Here is a 17,679-nt window from a genome sequence, read left to right as displayed (position 1 = left end):
TCTCGCCTCACAAAAATCTAATACTGATCAATTTAATACTAAAAAACAGCTAGTAATTAATTAGATATTTTTAGTATTCCAAATAAATAATTACTGTCTCTTTGTAATAAATTGACAATATTGAATTTCTGTAAAGAAATCTCAAAATTTTAGATTTTAGACTCACAAATTAATTGCATTTTGAGATACAATATTAAATTATTTGGATTTTTCATTAAATAATAAAATCGTTTCTTTATAAGATAATTTATATCTACATCTGCTGGTCTGTTCTGATCTATTTGACTTGAAATGTATTATAATTTATTTTCTTACTTAATATTTTAATCTTTCGCAGTCATCACATCTCTTTAAGTTTTGTAATGGTTACATTAAAAAGTTACAACAGGACAAAATGACCCAAATGTACGTTTAACCAGTTGCTATATATTCACAATTTTCGTTCTTTGAAATAAAAAAAATTAACAAATATTTTTCAAATATTGTAGAAATAGTAGTTTTGTAAAAATTCATGGAGAGAAAGAGAGAGAGAGAGAGAGAGAGAGAGAGAGAGAGAGAGAGAGAGAGAGAGAGAGAGAGAGAGAGAAAGGGAGGAAGAGAACGATTTTGCTGAAGTATCAAAAAATTTATGACTATACTTTAAAGATTGATATTTTCAGAAAAAAAAATAGTGCAATAATTCACGACTGATATCAAAATGACATAAAACATAAAAATGATATTACGCGAACAATTGCTACATGCACATTGGCGCGCTGGGAGCAATATCTGGCATCTAGATGCAAAGAGAGTACCTTGAACTTTAATTAAATAGCAGGTCAAGTCCCATTTTGAAATAAGAACTTAGAGATATAGAATTTCATACGTTTTTTTACTATCAAATTGGCATTAATAATTACAAAGAGTCAAAACTTTTTTCTCTGATAACTTCTATTAATGTAAGATCTCTTCCTGTAGAAATTATTGCAAATTGTTTATTTGTTAGAGCTTTTTTATCATATTAATTCAAACAATATAATCATGCGTGTAGTAAATTTAAACAGATCTGCAGAGTTAAATTGGCTAGTATTGATTTCTGTAAGGATCAAATTCTATAAATACGTAGAAATTATAAAGCGAGTTATTTTTGTTCGGATGAAAAAAAAATTAATAATTCATTTAAAGTCCAAAGTTATGAAATTTTTTGCGATATTTTATAGTTTATTCGAGCAACAATATGTTAATCTTCGCTAGTGTCTTATCTTTTCAAGACGAGTGAAAACGCGCGAGAATCCCACAATTTCCAGAATAATAAATTTTACGTTACAAGAAGCTAAAGTGAGTTCGCCATGGAAAGTGATTATGTAAATTAGGTGGCAATTACGATGCTATGCGCATACTTGTGCGCGTGAAATAACACATCTCGGGCAACGCATATTTGTTCATGCATACATTGCATACGCGGAATAACATGAAATAAACGCATTACCGGAATGCAAGCCACGAATGAACGCGGACGCGCAAATACGAATGCTCGAATGAAAACGAGCGTACAAAGGATCGAATGAAACAGCCTCTCGGAAAGGCTGCCGTTTCGACATGGGAACGTTCATTCGGTCGTTTGCGCTTTTACTGTTTCGAGCTTGAAAGAGTACAATGCATGCACGGCCACATAAAGGAAGAAATCTTTCGTTGCGGTACATAAAATGTCGATTAACAATCCCACGAGGCTCTTGCATAGATGAATGCGTGTTAATTGTTCGGAAAAGAATAGAGGATGCTCGCGATAGTCTAACTCACGATCTCACTATCAACGTTGATTTTTAATTCTTGTTTAATTGTATTCTTCGCTCATTCCCAAAGCCATGAAAGAGACAAAGAATTAAACCGACTGTTGCCAATGAATTGATCATCTCCTTCTGTGAAATGTTAAATACTCACTAAATGTTATATTACTCACGTCGCTGTTTCTTTGGACGTGCATAATACTTCTCAAAAGTAACCTCTCAAACCTTGAAGATCATTTCACGAATTCGAATTTTCGCAAAAATATTTTTGGAGCTCCATCATTACCACGCTCTTCAATCCACAAACATGAACTTTCATAATGAGGCCTGTGTACATTTAATTAAAACATTCGAAAACGAACTGGACAGAACTTTGCTGTAGATTTCCGTTCGGAGACAAGTTAAAGAACTTTTGCGATGTCATTACGATCGTTGATTTATATTTTCAATGAGGTTGGGAAAAAGACCTATCTAGGAAAGTTGAAGTAAACAGGAAGTTTCATCATAAAATGTGAATTCCGCGTTGATGAAAAACAGATTGCCAGAGGCTGAATCGACTCTCCTCAACGATGCACTTTTTCATTTACACGCTTTTTTTTTAAATATATGTATCAATGATCCTCATATCTTTTCCATCGCCAAAATTAGAGTAACTATTTCGTTGCGTATTTCATTATATATTTAAACGGCCGATTGTAGCTGATTCACGGCATCGGAAAAATAAATACGCGTTTCTGTTTTAGGTAAAATTTCAAAATTATCCGTGTATAAATAATATCGAATATCTGTGAATAAACAATTTTGGAATAATTAATAGTATAAAATAAGGATCTTTTAAAAATAAAAACATGTATGTGTATTTCCTTCTTCATATAAAAATAATTATCAATGTACAGTATAATAAACGTACAATAAACGTACAATAACAGTACAATTAACGTTAAGTAGATATTAAAAAATCAGGCGCGAATTACTTAAAAAATTCACACTCTCTTTAGTTGCATACTTATTGTAAATGGAGAGTGATATGCAAACGCATTAGTTACATGTATAACCGCAAACTGGATGTGGCACTAAAAGGATTCTGGATCGTCTGTAATACCGACAAAACATGCATTTTGTACTTTTCCCATTTTCTTCGTTTTATACAGAAAAAAATCTTTCTCCAGAATTAAAAAAAAGGATGCAAATAATTATAGGAAATTACAAATCTGTCTAAAAAAATTAGCAAAAAAATATAAATTAGTTTCCTGTTATCACTAGTATTCTGTTAGGTGATTTTTTCACATGATAAATGATTCCAAAGAATATATCCAAACAAAAAGTAGTTTTATTTAAATAACGTATAAAAATGTAATAAGACTTTTAAATTATGATTTTGAAGCTTACAAGAAAAATGAAAAATATGATCTAAATGTATACAATCTATCACGTGATATAGCAGAACAAGAAATATATTTAATGTTACGTAATGTTACGTAATGTTTTATTTAGAATTAAGAACCTGTTTCATTAACATCAATCAAATTTAGTTGTCGTTCCGCATCTCCTTATTCTCATTATCGTGAATTACATTTCTTCTATTTATCTCTTCATTACTTTATTTTGCTTTATATTCCTTCATAAATGTTCATCAACTTTCAATTAATGCGATGGAAAAAGGTTATATGCGACAGCATATTAAATCAAATTCGATTAAGCCGCAATTATACAAGCGCATCAAAAAGTTGCACAATAAATGGGATTTTTAGAAACATAAAAGAATAAAAATACTGACAACTATAATTCTAAAGATTGTATTTTAATAGAATATTAAAGAAAATTGTGTAATAAAATTATTGTAACAGTCAGAAAGATCTAGAAACTCTCTCATGAATATTATAATTATTTAATTTAGCATGGAGGATTCTCCCATCTTTTATATCGGTAATTCGTTAGAGTAGTTTCACTTGTTGCGGAGATTGAGATTCAATTTACATCTGTGCATCTCATTAAAATAATTTTCGTATTTAGCGTGAATATATTATTTTAATTCAATTAAAACAAAAAACGTTTTTTTTTTCGCATCTGTCAACTTAAACTATATTAAAATCACTTTTCTTGTATCAAAGTATTGAATTCATATTTTCTATTATAATACCTCGTGATATCGGAACTATGCCGATTTCAAATCTTAAAAAAATATCTTAAATATATAACGCAGAAATATGTGCATGTTTCATTGTACCGCAAATGCGCGTGCAATAAGAGAATCGCTCTTGGAAAATATAACATCACTCTTGGAAAGAATTTGCGAACTTCGAGCGTAAATGAGAGTTGATCTCGACACATGAATAAAGTGTCTCCGCGTTCTGCTAATAGCGCGGAAATGTATTCTGCGTTGCGTTAATTGGCATGAGTATTACGCTGCTGCAACGCTAGCGGAAGTTACGAACGGAACAAAGAGAATTCCATTGTACAGCTTGATCCGCTTAGGAATTAATCGCGTCTCATAGGAATTCGTTACGATATTATATTCAATAGTGCCAATTAACGAGTCGTTTTTTAGTGTCGCCAAATTAACGCTAATATAAATCAAATTCAAAAGATCGTGTATTCATTGAAGACTTCTAGCAAACAGTAGACTTTTTGTCTTTCTGCGCAAAAGTTGATAGCAACTTTTAATGAGACGACGTGTCGGATAAGACGCTTCAGCAACGTCCGTAGCTTAAGTGATTTGATTTGTGCCAAGTTTATTGTGGCTATGAGAAACTATATAGTGTTTCAGTTTACAGCTTTCCTACGTAGTCTGTGACAAGTGATAAACTAAAGCTGCGGTGACTAATAATGCATTATTAGTCATCGTAGCTTTACTTTATTTCTAATTAGTAATCTTAATAAACTCGAAATTACATTCTTATCAATTATTGCAAGTCATGCCTTTATTTACATCTAGAGATAATAATGTGACTTGTAATTAGTAAAGACATAATTTGGAGTTCATTAAGATTACTAAATTCGAAATATAGGGAGACATGTTGAGCTGCTAAATCAAGCTCGATAGAAGGATCGTTTCGAAAAGAAGAGATTTGTAATGTCCAAGATTGTCCGGTGCAAGTACTCCTTTAATTACGATACAACCCGTAACAGGAAACCCGATCGCTATGACGTGGGATCAAGTTTCTCTGTAAAATCCTTCAAGGAAATAAAGGCAGCAGAAGATAAAAGCCTGACAAGATAAAAGGGTCAGTCGATATTGAGATGATTCGGTGGTTTTTATAAGTAAGAAATATGTGAAATTATTTTCATATAAAACATCGGGCAGAGATTTAATTATGAATAGAATATAAAACAAAAAATCTTAATAATTAAGTCATAATAAAGTTAACCTAAATTATTAGTTGACGGAAATCTCGTATTAGGATTCTGGATGTATGTAACACTTATTGAACTTAATTTATCAATTATTTTATTTATTATGTTAAAGAAAAATAAACTATATCAACAATATATTGTTATAAAAACTATATAAAAACAATATATTGTTTACTACTATAAAAAATAAAATATAAATATCTATTCTTTATATTGAAAAACCTTTTAAAACCCTTGCATTTCTATCCCAGAAGGGCGAAATATATAACTATCATAGTTGCAAGGAAAAAAAAATTAGTTGCAATAGCAAAAATTTGCGTGTTGTAGCTAAATTCCAATCGTAACATATGGATACTTAACGACGTATCTCCAAAGTCTAATTTCCATTAGTTGAGGTCTAAATATTATCATTGTAACAGACAAGCATTTTGCTATTATGTCAATCTATTGATCGTTGCAACGAACGTTTTCTGTGTAGCAGACAATTTGATAGCAAGTACAGTTTCAACAAACCATATTTAGCTGTGGTAGAAACAATTTTCTTTTATTCGGACATATCCGATAACTATGACAACTCATTTCATGCAGTTAAATTAATCTGTAACAGACATGCATACTTTGCGATCACGTCCTTATATTAGCTACAGCAGCAAATCCTTTGTATTAATAAATTTCATAGTTAATATAGTAGCTAATGTAATGATTTGGCTAATCAGAATTAGCTGTAATCAGCAACATTTTTTTTCCGTATGGATTGTTCGGCTCATGAAAAATTTACAGTAATGCTTAGAAATAAGATATAAAACGTAACGTAGTAATTTCTAAAATGTATTTATCAAGGAATAAAAATATCGAATATATATATTATATAAATTAATAAGTAATAATTCTAATCTTTTGCATATATTATAAGTTATGATATAAGATTTATGTCATAAAATGCACAAATGTATTTAATGCACTGAATCTAATCTAGACACTTTGTGTGGTCCGAGCATAAATCCCGCGCGCTAAAAATGCCATATATCTCAAACAAATGGGACATATAAAACATCGAGCTGAATAAAGAATACAAGAGCTAAGTACTTCGCTATATCCTATCCTTTATTATTCCTCTATATCCTCTTTATTATATATCATAAAATAACCATTAAGCCTTTTACATTCTTTAATTATTTTATATAAGTTGTGATACATGAATGTACTTATACTTACTATATTGACAACTCGATTTAATTAGTAATGATAATTTTATTAATATAATTTCATTAATATATTAACAATAAAATAGAATCAAGACAGTACTAATATAAAATATAACTAATATAAAGGCATATAACAGAATAATTTCTCTTCTCTTTCCACCTCTTTTATTTTTTCTGACTTTTGTGGCGTAAATACCGGAGATACATGTGATCTAAAAAAAAAGTGCGTTTGTGCGATTAAAATTTAAAGTCGCAATAAATAACGATTAAGGTATAAACCCTATAGTTTACCTATGTATTTGCAATCAATATTAACATGCCACGTGCTGAATTCATAAAAGAGAACTACAATAATCCCCACTATTGCATCCCAACTATTGCAAACGTTTCCGTTTTCTCGTATAACATCCTCAAGGCAAAGCAATTGTTTATCTTCGACGACAACTTGGCGCAATCACATAATGAACGGGCACGTATATCCATTTTAGGAGCGAAACGTGAGCCCTTTTCGAGCGAGTTCTGCAACGATCACGTGCACGAGAATCGAATCGATCGACCACGCATCTCTCGGAGAGATTCTCGCGGGGTCGGAAACGGAAGTCGCGTGGGTGCCTCGGCTCGGTGAACGCGAAGGCGGAAGGTGGAGAAAAAAGCGAATCGATATCTCTACGCTCGGGAGCACTCTTCGACTCTCGGGTCGACCCTCTTGTTTGATGCAGTTCTAACTAACCCAGCGATGAAACCTCCGACAACGATGAAGACGACGACGCTCTAATGACGCGAACAAACGGAAAACATTGCGAGGCCGTCTGCTTAATTGCTGCTCTCGGCGAGACACGGCGAAAATTAGGAAGGACTTAATTGCACGCGAGTTATCATTTTTCAACGAAACCGCGAGTTTGAAAAATGGTGCCTTTTCACGCGAACCGCTTTCAACGGTGGTGACCACGGTACGTTTCTGCTACATCTCGCTGTCCGAAAGCTCCCATTTATTTTCATACACGCACGATCGTGATGCCGTAACGACGATGAAAGGTGACTCGTGCAAACGGAGATTTTTGACCGTTCAAATGGAAAGTTAGTTACATAAATCTTGACTCTATATGTAAACTCCTTTTACAATACAAATAGCAAAATTTGAAAAACGTGAAATGGAAAAGTGAAAAAAAGCTACGTAATAATCTTGTCATATTAGAAAATATAATTTATATTGAAATTCTAGACTTTTCTTTTTATTTCTGGCATTCGCAATATAATATATTAAAGATGCAAATATATATATAATACGAAAAGCGTCAATGTACGGTGATATGAAAGAGACGTGATTTTTCGTCTCGAAAACTGCGTTTCATCGACATATATCGACTACGTTGCTATGAAGATGGCAATGTCCGCTTGCATCAGATTTATCGATAACTCTGATGGATCGCTCGTCGTAAAAATGCCTACGTCGAAAACGTGTTTCGTTACGAAGGAAACTTGTGTCACATGACGGTACAGAAATTAAGCACTATAAAAAACTGACATATTCTACAAAATAATTTTATTTAATCGAACTAAAAGATATATAATGAAACATTTAATTATTATCTATACTGTTAAAAATAAAAAGTTAATTTTAACTTAAAGACGTATAATAGACTTTCTGAAACATGCAAAATGTTAAAATTAATATTTTATTTTTATAGTATATATATTATATATTGTTCCCCATGTCTGATCTTTTTTACGTCAAATTATAAATAAATTAAATTTTAATTTCCATTGCAATTTTAATTAAGATTTAATTAAGATATGAAACAAATTACTATGCAATGTAATAAAGATTTTTGTACATAAGATGAAAAATCCATTGTTGCAATTAATTACAATGTGTGACTTAATCGCGCGAAACAATTCTCTCAACGGATGCTAAACAAAATAGCAAGCGTTTAAATGTACTGGAAAACAGTCAGTAGTAAAAAATTTAAACGAATTGTTGCGAGCAAACATAAATTTCTGCACTGTGTTCTATTGCCTTGCAACAAAAATAAGTCAAGATAGTGTAAAGTATAAACGTTAAAGCAAATACATGTAAAAAAGCAGCATATTTTCTGTTAAATAAATACTACATAAAATATAAATCATAACCCATTTTTCCATAAACAATTTCAATTCCATAAAAAAGATATATATATATATATATACAAAATTAAATACATCTTGTTTTAATCTCTCTTACGTAAAAAATTATTTATTGAGTTGCAGATTAATAAAAAAATATTATGATAATATATATATTTAATATTTCCAGCAAGTTGTGCTCTATGATTTTCCGAGAAATGTTTATTCCAGAAAAAAATGTGAAATGAAAGTGGATTGGCAATGCGAGTCAAGCGAATATCTTTCAGTAGTAGAGATGCGAATATGTGCAGCCGAGAGCTATGGTTCAAGTAGTAAAAATCTGAATACGGAGCGACAATTTGTGCGTTCCCCGTAAGCCTCTCATAAATTTACATTGAGTTTTCAGCTGATATGGAAAAAATTTTAGAATTTTATTGTTATATTTTATATTTGTATTGTTATATTTTATTGTTTTATTGTTTGGATACTTTGAATTTTTATTCAAATCGTGAATTAGAATACGATACATCAATTCGGAGTTGCAAACTCCGAATTATCAAACGCGATTAATTATTGCATAATAAAGATATATTATGGAATTTTTATTATATATTGTATATTCTCTATAATATAATTCTATAATACGTTTCTACATGTGCATATTTAATACAACTATTAATAAAATTTTATATATGTACACTTGAATTTGTTTTCAATATAAAAATCTGATTTTTTTATTCTTTGCCTTGGTTTTTAAAAATTACAATTTATGTATGCAATTTCTCATTCAAGTTATGATTAGAAACGTTAAGAACGAATAATTTATTTAAATATGCTATTTATCAACGTGACGATTTCTGATTACAACGTTGTAAATTTATAAAAAAGTCGTAAATTTTTATGAAAAGCTATAAATTCAGAATGTGATAGAAAAGATAGAGAAGCAAAGGAGGAAATCAAGATTCATCGTGCGGCGAGCACAAATCAAAAAATTCAATTGGTGTTTCGTTAAGAAGGTTTCGTCGAGCAGAAACAGGAAATATGATTGAATGAGAGTGCTTCATAAAAGGAGTTTCTATGAAGAGAGTTACACATGTATTCAACGGGAAAAATATTGTTCCCCTCTTCATCTCATCCATTTGGGAATTCTATTCGACCCGTAATTGGATATACAATTCGCCGCAATATAATAGAATCTCTGATAATTTTAGTAAATGTCTTTTAAAGTCATCATTACACTCGATACGCGTGACGATCGATGTGGCATTATATCCAAGTACTTGAACAGCCATCGACAGAGAACAAGATACCTATTTAATGTCAATTAGTCACAAAAGGAATAATTTATACGGCTACTTTGTTGCATCTTACATTGCAGATTGTTGAAGATTATTAATATAATTATTACATTAAAATTATTAAATATTCTGGTACGATGAATATTATCATGATATAAATTATACATAAACATTTTAAATATTCAAACTATTATTTACATTTATATTCATATACAGGCAGGGATGAGCAATATTTGAAGTATATGTATTTAAAATATGTATTTGAATACATTTTTGTATTTTGTATTTCGTATTTGAATACTTTATTTGAGAGTATTTTGTATATTGTATTTAAATACTTTTTTTTAGTATTTTGTATTTTAAATTTATAAATAATAAGTACATTTAAATTATGTAAAAATTTTTTTGATGAAAGTTAAAATCGCACCATTGTTGACTCAATCTAAAGTTCTATTTCACGCATAAAATTTGTTTATATTTGATGAACAATCTCGTTGTATTTCAGTCAGGAGTAAGCGTATTTAAAATACAATATGTATTTAAATACATTTTTATTTAAAATACGTATTTAAATATATTTTTATTTTATTGAGAGTATTTTGTATTTTGTATTTAAATACAATTTTTTTATTTTGCTCACCCCTCTATACAGAGTGTCATTAAATTACGGCATCACCCATCCTGAGCACGTAGAGCGGACTAAACTGAGCCGAAAAGTCCTCTACCATTTTACAATTTTCACAATTAACGAGATATTAATTACTATTAATTACTAAATTAACGATTTTTAGTCATTAATATCTCGTATCATTACGAAAATTGTAAAATAGAGGTAGAGGACTTTTCAGCTAAGTTTAGACCGCTCAACCTTCTCAGGATGGATTATAATTTAATGACACCCTGTATACTCAACATTACATTATTTTACTCTTTATGTTTAGGTCAATCAAAAAGAAATATATTACTACTAATTGAAATGTTAAGTAAATTAATAAAAAGTTGAAATATTACGTAATTCATTGGATAACGTTAATCTTAAAAAAATGTATTCATAATTTACATTATTAATTGTTGTATTAAATTTATTATATGTCTTAGATTACAAAATTAAATGAGAAAATAGTAAATATTCCTGTAAAAAAAGAAAATCTTTATATTTTTATGATTTCTCATATGTTATAACTATATCATTATATCACAATTAATTTATATTTTTCTCTTCTCTTTCTTTATCTTAAAATTCTTTCTTGTTGTTTGTTATCAACAATATCGTATGCACTTTTATCTTTGCATCGAGTAATATACAATTTCTTTATACAGGCCGTTATACTTTCACTTTGTGAAAGCGCTGTCGGTACAGAATGTAAAGTAATCACCTGATTATATACCGTGAAAGGCATTTCTTTTTTGCCCAGTGCACTTTTTAAATCTTCCTGCAAAACTCGACCTCCATTATGGCGAACAAATCAGCCGAGGTGATGTTTCTTTTTAACATTACTCTGTACTTTTGTGAAACATATATACATGTTTAACAAAAGTTCGTAGCGCTATTTTATTTGTATTACGTCTACATTTTTTTTAAATTGGCAATTATACTATTCAAAGAAGCAAAATTTCAGCTTTAAGAATCTGTTTTTTTTTTAAATTGCGATACGTTTATTTTTAACAAAAATACGAACAGAGTCAAAATATTCCTTTTATTTAATCCCCAACAACAACTCGGTAACAAAAAAATCTTAGGCAAAACATTTTTAAAAAATGATTTTGTAAGGAAAATTTCAAGCTTTAAAAAGTAAAAAAATGTTCGCAAGCTTCTTTTTTGGACACGAAACCACAAAATGAAAATATTCCATTTTCCAGCTCGTAATTTTCTATATAAAAATCGAACTCACAAAAACTCAAAAGACTTAGTGACCTTTCAAAAAGATTTTAAGCTTTAAAATAGCCTTTTTAAATATAAATTTCTCATTTTTAACAGAATTACAACTGCTTAAATTTCACAATGTTACAAACTTTTGTTTCAACCATTGGGCTATATGAAACCAACTGTGCTCGCTTTTCCAACGTACAATATTTAACAAGGACAATTCTACAATTTCTTGTAGAATTTTCCCTTAAATTCGTAAGGATCCGACCTGAGGATAATGCAAGAGAGCCGCAAATCTCTCGAGAGAGACTGATGTATAACTTTCTAAATAATTAAGTTCAGAACCGCACTTTCGCGTACATATCCTGACTTGGAATTCTAATTGACAGAAAGTAAAGCATCGTCTATCGTATCCAAAAGTTAGCGATTCTCTCCCCCCTTTCTCTCTCGAAATCGGAGTTTCGCATAGTATGATACTACGTTTATTAATATAAATAGACGTGCAGAAATAGACAAGAATGTATAATATTTTAAATCTGTATTCTGACCATTTCAATGCGCAAACAAAATCAAATTTAGAAAAGTAATTCTTACATTCCTTCACAAATCTTTGTGTAAAATTTAGATATAGACGATATCTCCTACAAAAATATAAGATTATTTTAAAAGAAAATTAAAGAGATTAAAGAGATTAAATATAGTATTTCTTTTATTAAGAGCTAATCTTTTCAATGTAACACTTCCAAAGATGTACAAACATCTTAATAAAAATTAAAAAAAATAATGATATTAAATATAGTCTCCTTAGTTTTAAAAAAGTTTTTTTTAAAAGATGTGACAAGAAACGTTGTCTCACGTAGATTTCCGTGCAGATATATATATAGGCTTTTGAATATTCTCATAATACTGACAGTATTCCTGGAATTAATCTGAATTGTTTATTAATACACTGAAAGAAAAAATTGGTTGCTATAACAATTTAGATAGTAAAATATGGCATATATATATCGAAATCATATACTGACATTACGGATAGACTAACGCAACTAAAAATTTGCTGCTACAACCAAAAACTGATTACTGCAGCCAATTAAAAATGCTATGCATATTTTACTATCTAAATTGTTACAGCAACCTATCTTTTCTTTCAGTATATTTTCCTTTATAAGAAAATTGCGATAGATTTACCAGATTACGTAGAAGAACATTACCGTAAAGGTCTGCAAAATACTGCCGAAAAATGTAGCTCGTAAAAAAAAAGGATTTCAAGGGTTCAATAGCGATCCACAGGTGGTTGCGAATAAATCCGCTCAAGATTACAAATAAATTATATGGCCACCTGAATTCCACGGAGGATCCGATGATCCCTTTTGAAGATTCATGTAGGACAAGAGGTCGACCTATCGTAGACAGTCGGCGCACCTTCCATGAAGATAGATCAAAGAACCGGTGGCACAATACATGCCACCGTACAAGGTGTCCCGATAATAACCCATCAGAACTCGGGTTTCATTAGACGGGAAGACCATGCACGTAGGGTTGGTGTGTAATTGTGTATGCTACAACAAGCCCCTTCGAAACTCTGCAAACTCACGAGTAGTCCCTTTGATAGAACGCACCCTTTGCCTCGAAATTTTCCTATATTGTGTAAGGACGAGAAATTTCACTATTACCATATTGTTTCGGTAAATCACAGTGATTTAACTTCGATTGTTAATTGCGCAATCATGCTTCGGAGAATCCCGCAGCTAATGTATAATGTTAATGCCTTTGAGTGGAACTTCATTATATCTCCTGACGCGCGTCTTACATTAACCTCAAATCAATAAAAGCAGTTGCATAAGCTTCATAATATTATGCAAAATGAAATCATATATGATGTTTAATATAATTTAGATAATCTAAGAATATAGTAAAGATAAAAATATTTGAAAAATATTAAATATATTTATATAATATAAATATATAAGTATAATAATTGTAAACAATTTATTGACTACCTAAACAAAGTCAAATTAAATTCAATAAAGGAGTATAAAAGCCATTTGGCTTTTATAAATATAAATAATAATATATTTAATATATAAATATCTTTTTTAAACTTTTTAAAATATAATTTTATTTAAATTTTTTATAATATAATAGAATTTTGATTTAAAAAAAAGGCAATTTCTTGAGATTTATTTTTCAATCTGCTTGCTTTTGTGTTATTTGTTAAAACTGAGAAATTAGTTTCACGTAATAAAAATGCCTTAATCTGTAGAAGACCGGAGGCTCCTTTAGGGACTCGACACTGGCGCCATCTTTTTTGCCATTCAACTCTATGACATTAATAAAAAAGTTTTAGCCTTTAAAATAAAAAAGTTTTGATCAAAAACATGCCGGTCTTCAGAAGATTAATACGCAATTATCTTAAATTGATTGATGTGTCAACGAATTCTAAATTTAAAAAAAAGAAGCTTTTTACTTTTTATTATTTTATCATTTTCCATGCGATCAAATTCTATGGCAAACTCAGCCACTCAACCAAGCCATGCATAACACTTTTAAGATCTCATTTGCTAAAGAAACGACGAAACTCGGAGAAGGGGAGGCTTCGTTATGAGCGCGCGTGTCAGTTCCTAAAAGTTGGAAAAACAAGTTTCTTCGAGGACTAAGTACATTATGGCGAAGTCTTCACGTACCGCAATGAATATTGACAAGAGCTTATTTAAATATTGACCGATACGAATTTCGTCAGTGTCGATCGAAACGAGGTCTCACGTCGTCGCGGTTACAGCGTTTCTTTTGATTCCTCCGAAGTCAGGCCATCGATTTTCGCCGCAAAGCCGTCACCCCCTTAAATACCCATCTTGCCATCATAGCGTGAAAAAGAAAGTGAGGGCCGTTAATCCTCTTCCATTTCACATTGTGCTTATTGAATCGTGTAACGAGAGCGCGTTAGGGCTCGAAGTCTAAAAATAAGAGCGATGTCAATCGGTAGCTGAACCCACGCAAGAGATATTTATCAAGAACGAAACACGTGTCTGTCTATCGCTTCCTATTCGAACTTCCTGCACTTCCTGCCTTTGCGTTGATAATCTATGTTCAGTCAGATCGTGCAATCTCGCACAATAATAGCTTAAATATAAGCTCTCAAATAGGGAAAAAGAAGAGAAGAAATAGAAAAAAAGGAAAGACACGTGATTGATGAAGTTACAGTGAATTTAACTGAATGATTGCTTAACTAATTGTATAATGACAAATAATTTTGTGAGTTTTATGAATAAAATTTTTTACTACCATTTTATTTCTTCTTTAATCTCCCTTTTTTCATAATACTTTAATGCGACATTTAAAAAATTTGAATAAAAATTGAATATGTGAAATATCATAATTCCCAGCTTATGTTCCCCAAGCTGTGCAATTACAAAGCCACACAATAATAATAATGGAGGTTGTTAAAAAATATTTGTTACATTAATAAATCTCTTTTCTTCCATTCTGCTTTCACATCTCGCATTTTCCATATTGCCAAAATCGCAAAAGCCATTTCTCGTTTTCCTTGCGAAATTTGCAATTTGCATAAATTCAATTCTACGTCTGCATTGATTTGTATGAATATATTTATCCCATCGTTGCTCGATTCTTTTTGTTAGACAATTCACACTGCATTTGGCAAGGTCTGCAAATGTCGCAAGTACAACGTGCCGGGCGTATACCGCACGTGCATCATTGCAGCTGCACGTGCGTCGCATTCGTTAGAAAATTTGCCACCAATAAAGCCGACCGAATCGTGAGCAACGTCGACGGCTTACAAAGTCATTCGTACACGCATTTATCGATTGTGAGATTCACATCGATATGCGTTTTTATCAGCATCGAAAGAGCCGAAGGGCCACAGCCAAATTGATTCTGATCCGCAAAGGTAGACTTTACACAAATGGTAAAATAAAATCCATCACGCATGTAATATTCGTCAGCCAGTATGGCCCCAAACCAAATATTGTCAAACGTGACAGTGACGAGCGAATTCTGGTTAGCGACAAAAAGTTACAAATATTACCCGTCGAATTAATGCATACATCCTCGGGCTATATTACTTCAACTGTGATTTATCATTAAATTGGATATGTATGTTTTATAACTAAATAATATAATAGAGAAAAATAACAATTAAAAGTACAATTTATCCATTATTCGCGGCTGAATCTCATGTTATAATAAATCACAATTATGTTATTGAATTAGCACTCGTATAACCGCACTTGATATCTGATTTCCTTTGTTAACGCTTTTTCCATATCCTTCAACGCTTGCAAGATTCTTCTTCATCCTCCTCCTTCTCAACTCTCTTTCCTTTAATCTCCACCCTTCCACTTTTCTAATCCAGTATTAAACTTTCTCTTCCGACTACGCTCTTTTCTATCCGATCCCCAGCTTATAGTCACTGATCCGGCATTAAAACTCTTCTTAGTAGTCTCGTTCACGATCCTCATCTTGTGACACTCATAATCCACTGGTTCTTCCTCATCCTCGTTCATGAGGACGCATACGATTCTTTCGTTACAATCGAACAATTATGAGCCACCTCGTTGTGAATATTTCTTATGTTTTATGAAGACTAGGAATTATCAATCTTTTAAGAAAAGTCGCAAGATATTGTAAATTATTAAAATAAAAATATACTTTGTACTTTTTCTTAAATTTCTAAAACTGAATATTTAAATCATTTCTTATGTTTGTAATTTATAAGAAATAAGTACTAAAGAATTTGATATTAAAATACATTAAATTAATTATTTTTTTTTAAATCTTTATTTTAAAAAAATCTGTTTTCAAAATTTTTTTAAAAACATATACTATTGTAGTTTATTGTTTCTAATACATTATTTTGGGAATATTTTAAAGCAATATTAGAAAGCATTTGCTTATAAATAATTTCTATAATGTTTTTTATTTAATATTAGTAACATTAGATTCTAATTTTGCAAAAACGTGTAGAAGAGCTAACTGTAAATTAATGCAAGATCGAGAGTAATTCGAGATCTAAAACACTAAAAAAATGTTAATCGAATTAAGCTAGCTGTAGTTGACTGTAGTCTAACTACAACTTTATTTCTATTTTAGTTGCTAAGCTCGATCGTGGTAGTCGGCGGGACGAACGTAGCCGGTGCACTGACACATCACCCACGAGAATTGGCGCAAAGACAGGCATTTCTTGAAACCCGACAGTGTGTCGAAGCACGTCTGACCACACAGCGAGAGAATCAGCAACAGGTATGCTACTGCATTTGCAGTAAATTTGTATTTGATGCGAATTAATTGATATGTCATTCGATGTATATAAGAACGAATAAATTAAAAAATTAAAAAACAAAGCCGACAATATTATAAAATTGTTATAATGTTAAAATTAGTAATTTCAATAATAAAAATTTATGAATATATATTTAATAATTGTAAAAATTACTTTCAAAACTTAAAAAAAATAACAACAAATCTCTGATTATTTTTGCGGCCATTGCGTTTTAGAGAAAAACTTTCAAGTTGAATTTTATAAAGAAAATTAAAAATCTTACGAGTATACAAAACAAGGAGACTTCTCTTGCGCACAAGCTTCAGATATAATATATAATAAATATTGCTTGTAATATAAGTTACTGAGAGATACGTTATCCAGCAAGTAAAAAAATTAATAAAAAATTGAAAGATAATATTCTCAACAGAAAAAATCAGAACTCTTAAAAAATTAAAAAACAGAGCCGATTAAAAATTATCTTCTAACATAAAAAAACAAGAATAAATTTCTTAATTTAAAATTATCGGTTAACATTAATAATAACCCCATGGAAGGTCGAAACGTCAATTTCAATTTATCAATATTTTTATCATGTAGATTAGGTCATACATTAAAAATATGTTATTTAAATGTTCGGTTTTATTTCAACAATTAATATGTATTTTATTATCTCAGGTTTAAATTATATATACTTTATTGCACATATATAAGTTGTTAGTTTATTGGCTCTTCTCATAGCAATTTATTTAATTATTTGAGCCGTTTGTTACTATTTTAATTAAATAAATTTCTTATTATTTTTACG

At 30.5% G+C, this 17,679-nt stretch overlaps 2 protein-coding genes across 6 annotated transcripts in view; one reads left to right on the top strand and one right to left on the bottom strand.

Annotated features, from left to right (window-relative positions):
• Positions 1-17,679, bottom strand: part of LOC105154478 (hypothetical protein) — a 211,892-nt gene that overhangs the window by 109,068 nt on the left and 85,145 nt on the right. The window lies entirely within an intron of this gene.
• The window catches only part of LOC105154476 (adenylate cyclase type 5), a 141,196-nt gene that overhangs the window by 93,840 nt on the left and 29,677 nt on the right, over positions 1-17,679 (top strand). For all 3 annotated transcript variants that reach the window (XM_087407702.1, XM_087407701.1, XM_087407703.1), the window contains one exon: positions 16,703-16,852. In XM_087407702.1, the coding sequence (XP_087263828.1) occupies positions 16,703-16,852 (150 nt within the window). The remainder of the gene's footprint in view (positions 1-16,702; positions 16,853-17,679) is intronic.

The sequence above is a fragment of the Acromyrmex echinatior genome, chromosome 7 (assembly GCF_024713525.1).
Source record: "Acromyrmex echinatior isolate Ae372 chromosome 7, ASM2471352v2, whole genome shotgun sequence".
In the NCBI taxonomy this organism is placed as follows: Eukaryota; Metazoa; Arthropoda; class Insecta; order Hymenoptera; family Formicidae; genus Acromyrmex; species Acromyrmex echinatior.
The sequence above is the reverse complement of the archived record's forward strand: the minus strand, read 5'-3'. Positions and strand labels throughout refer to the sequence as shown.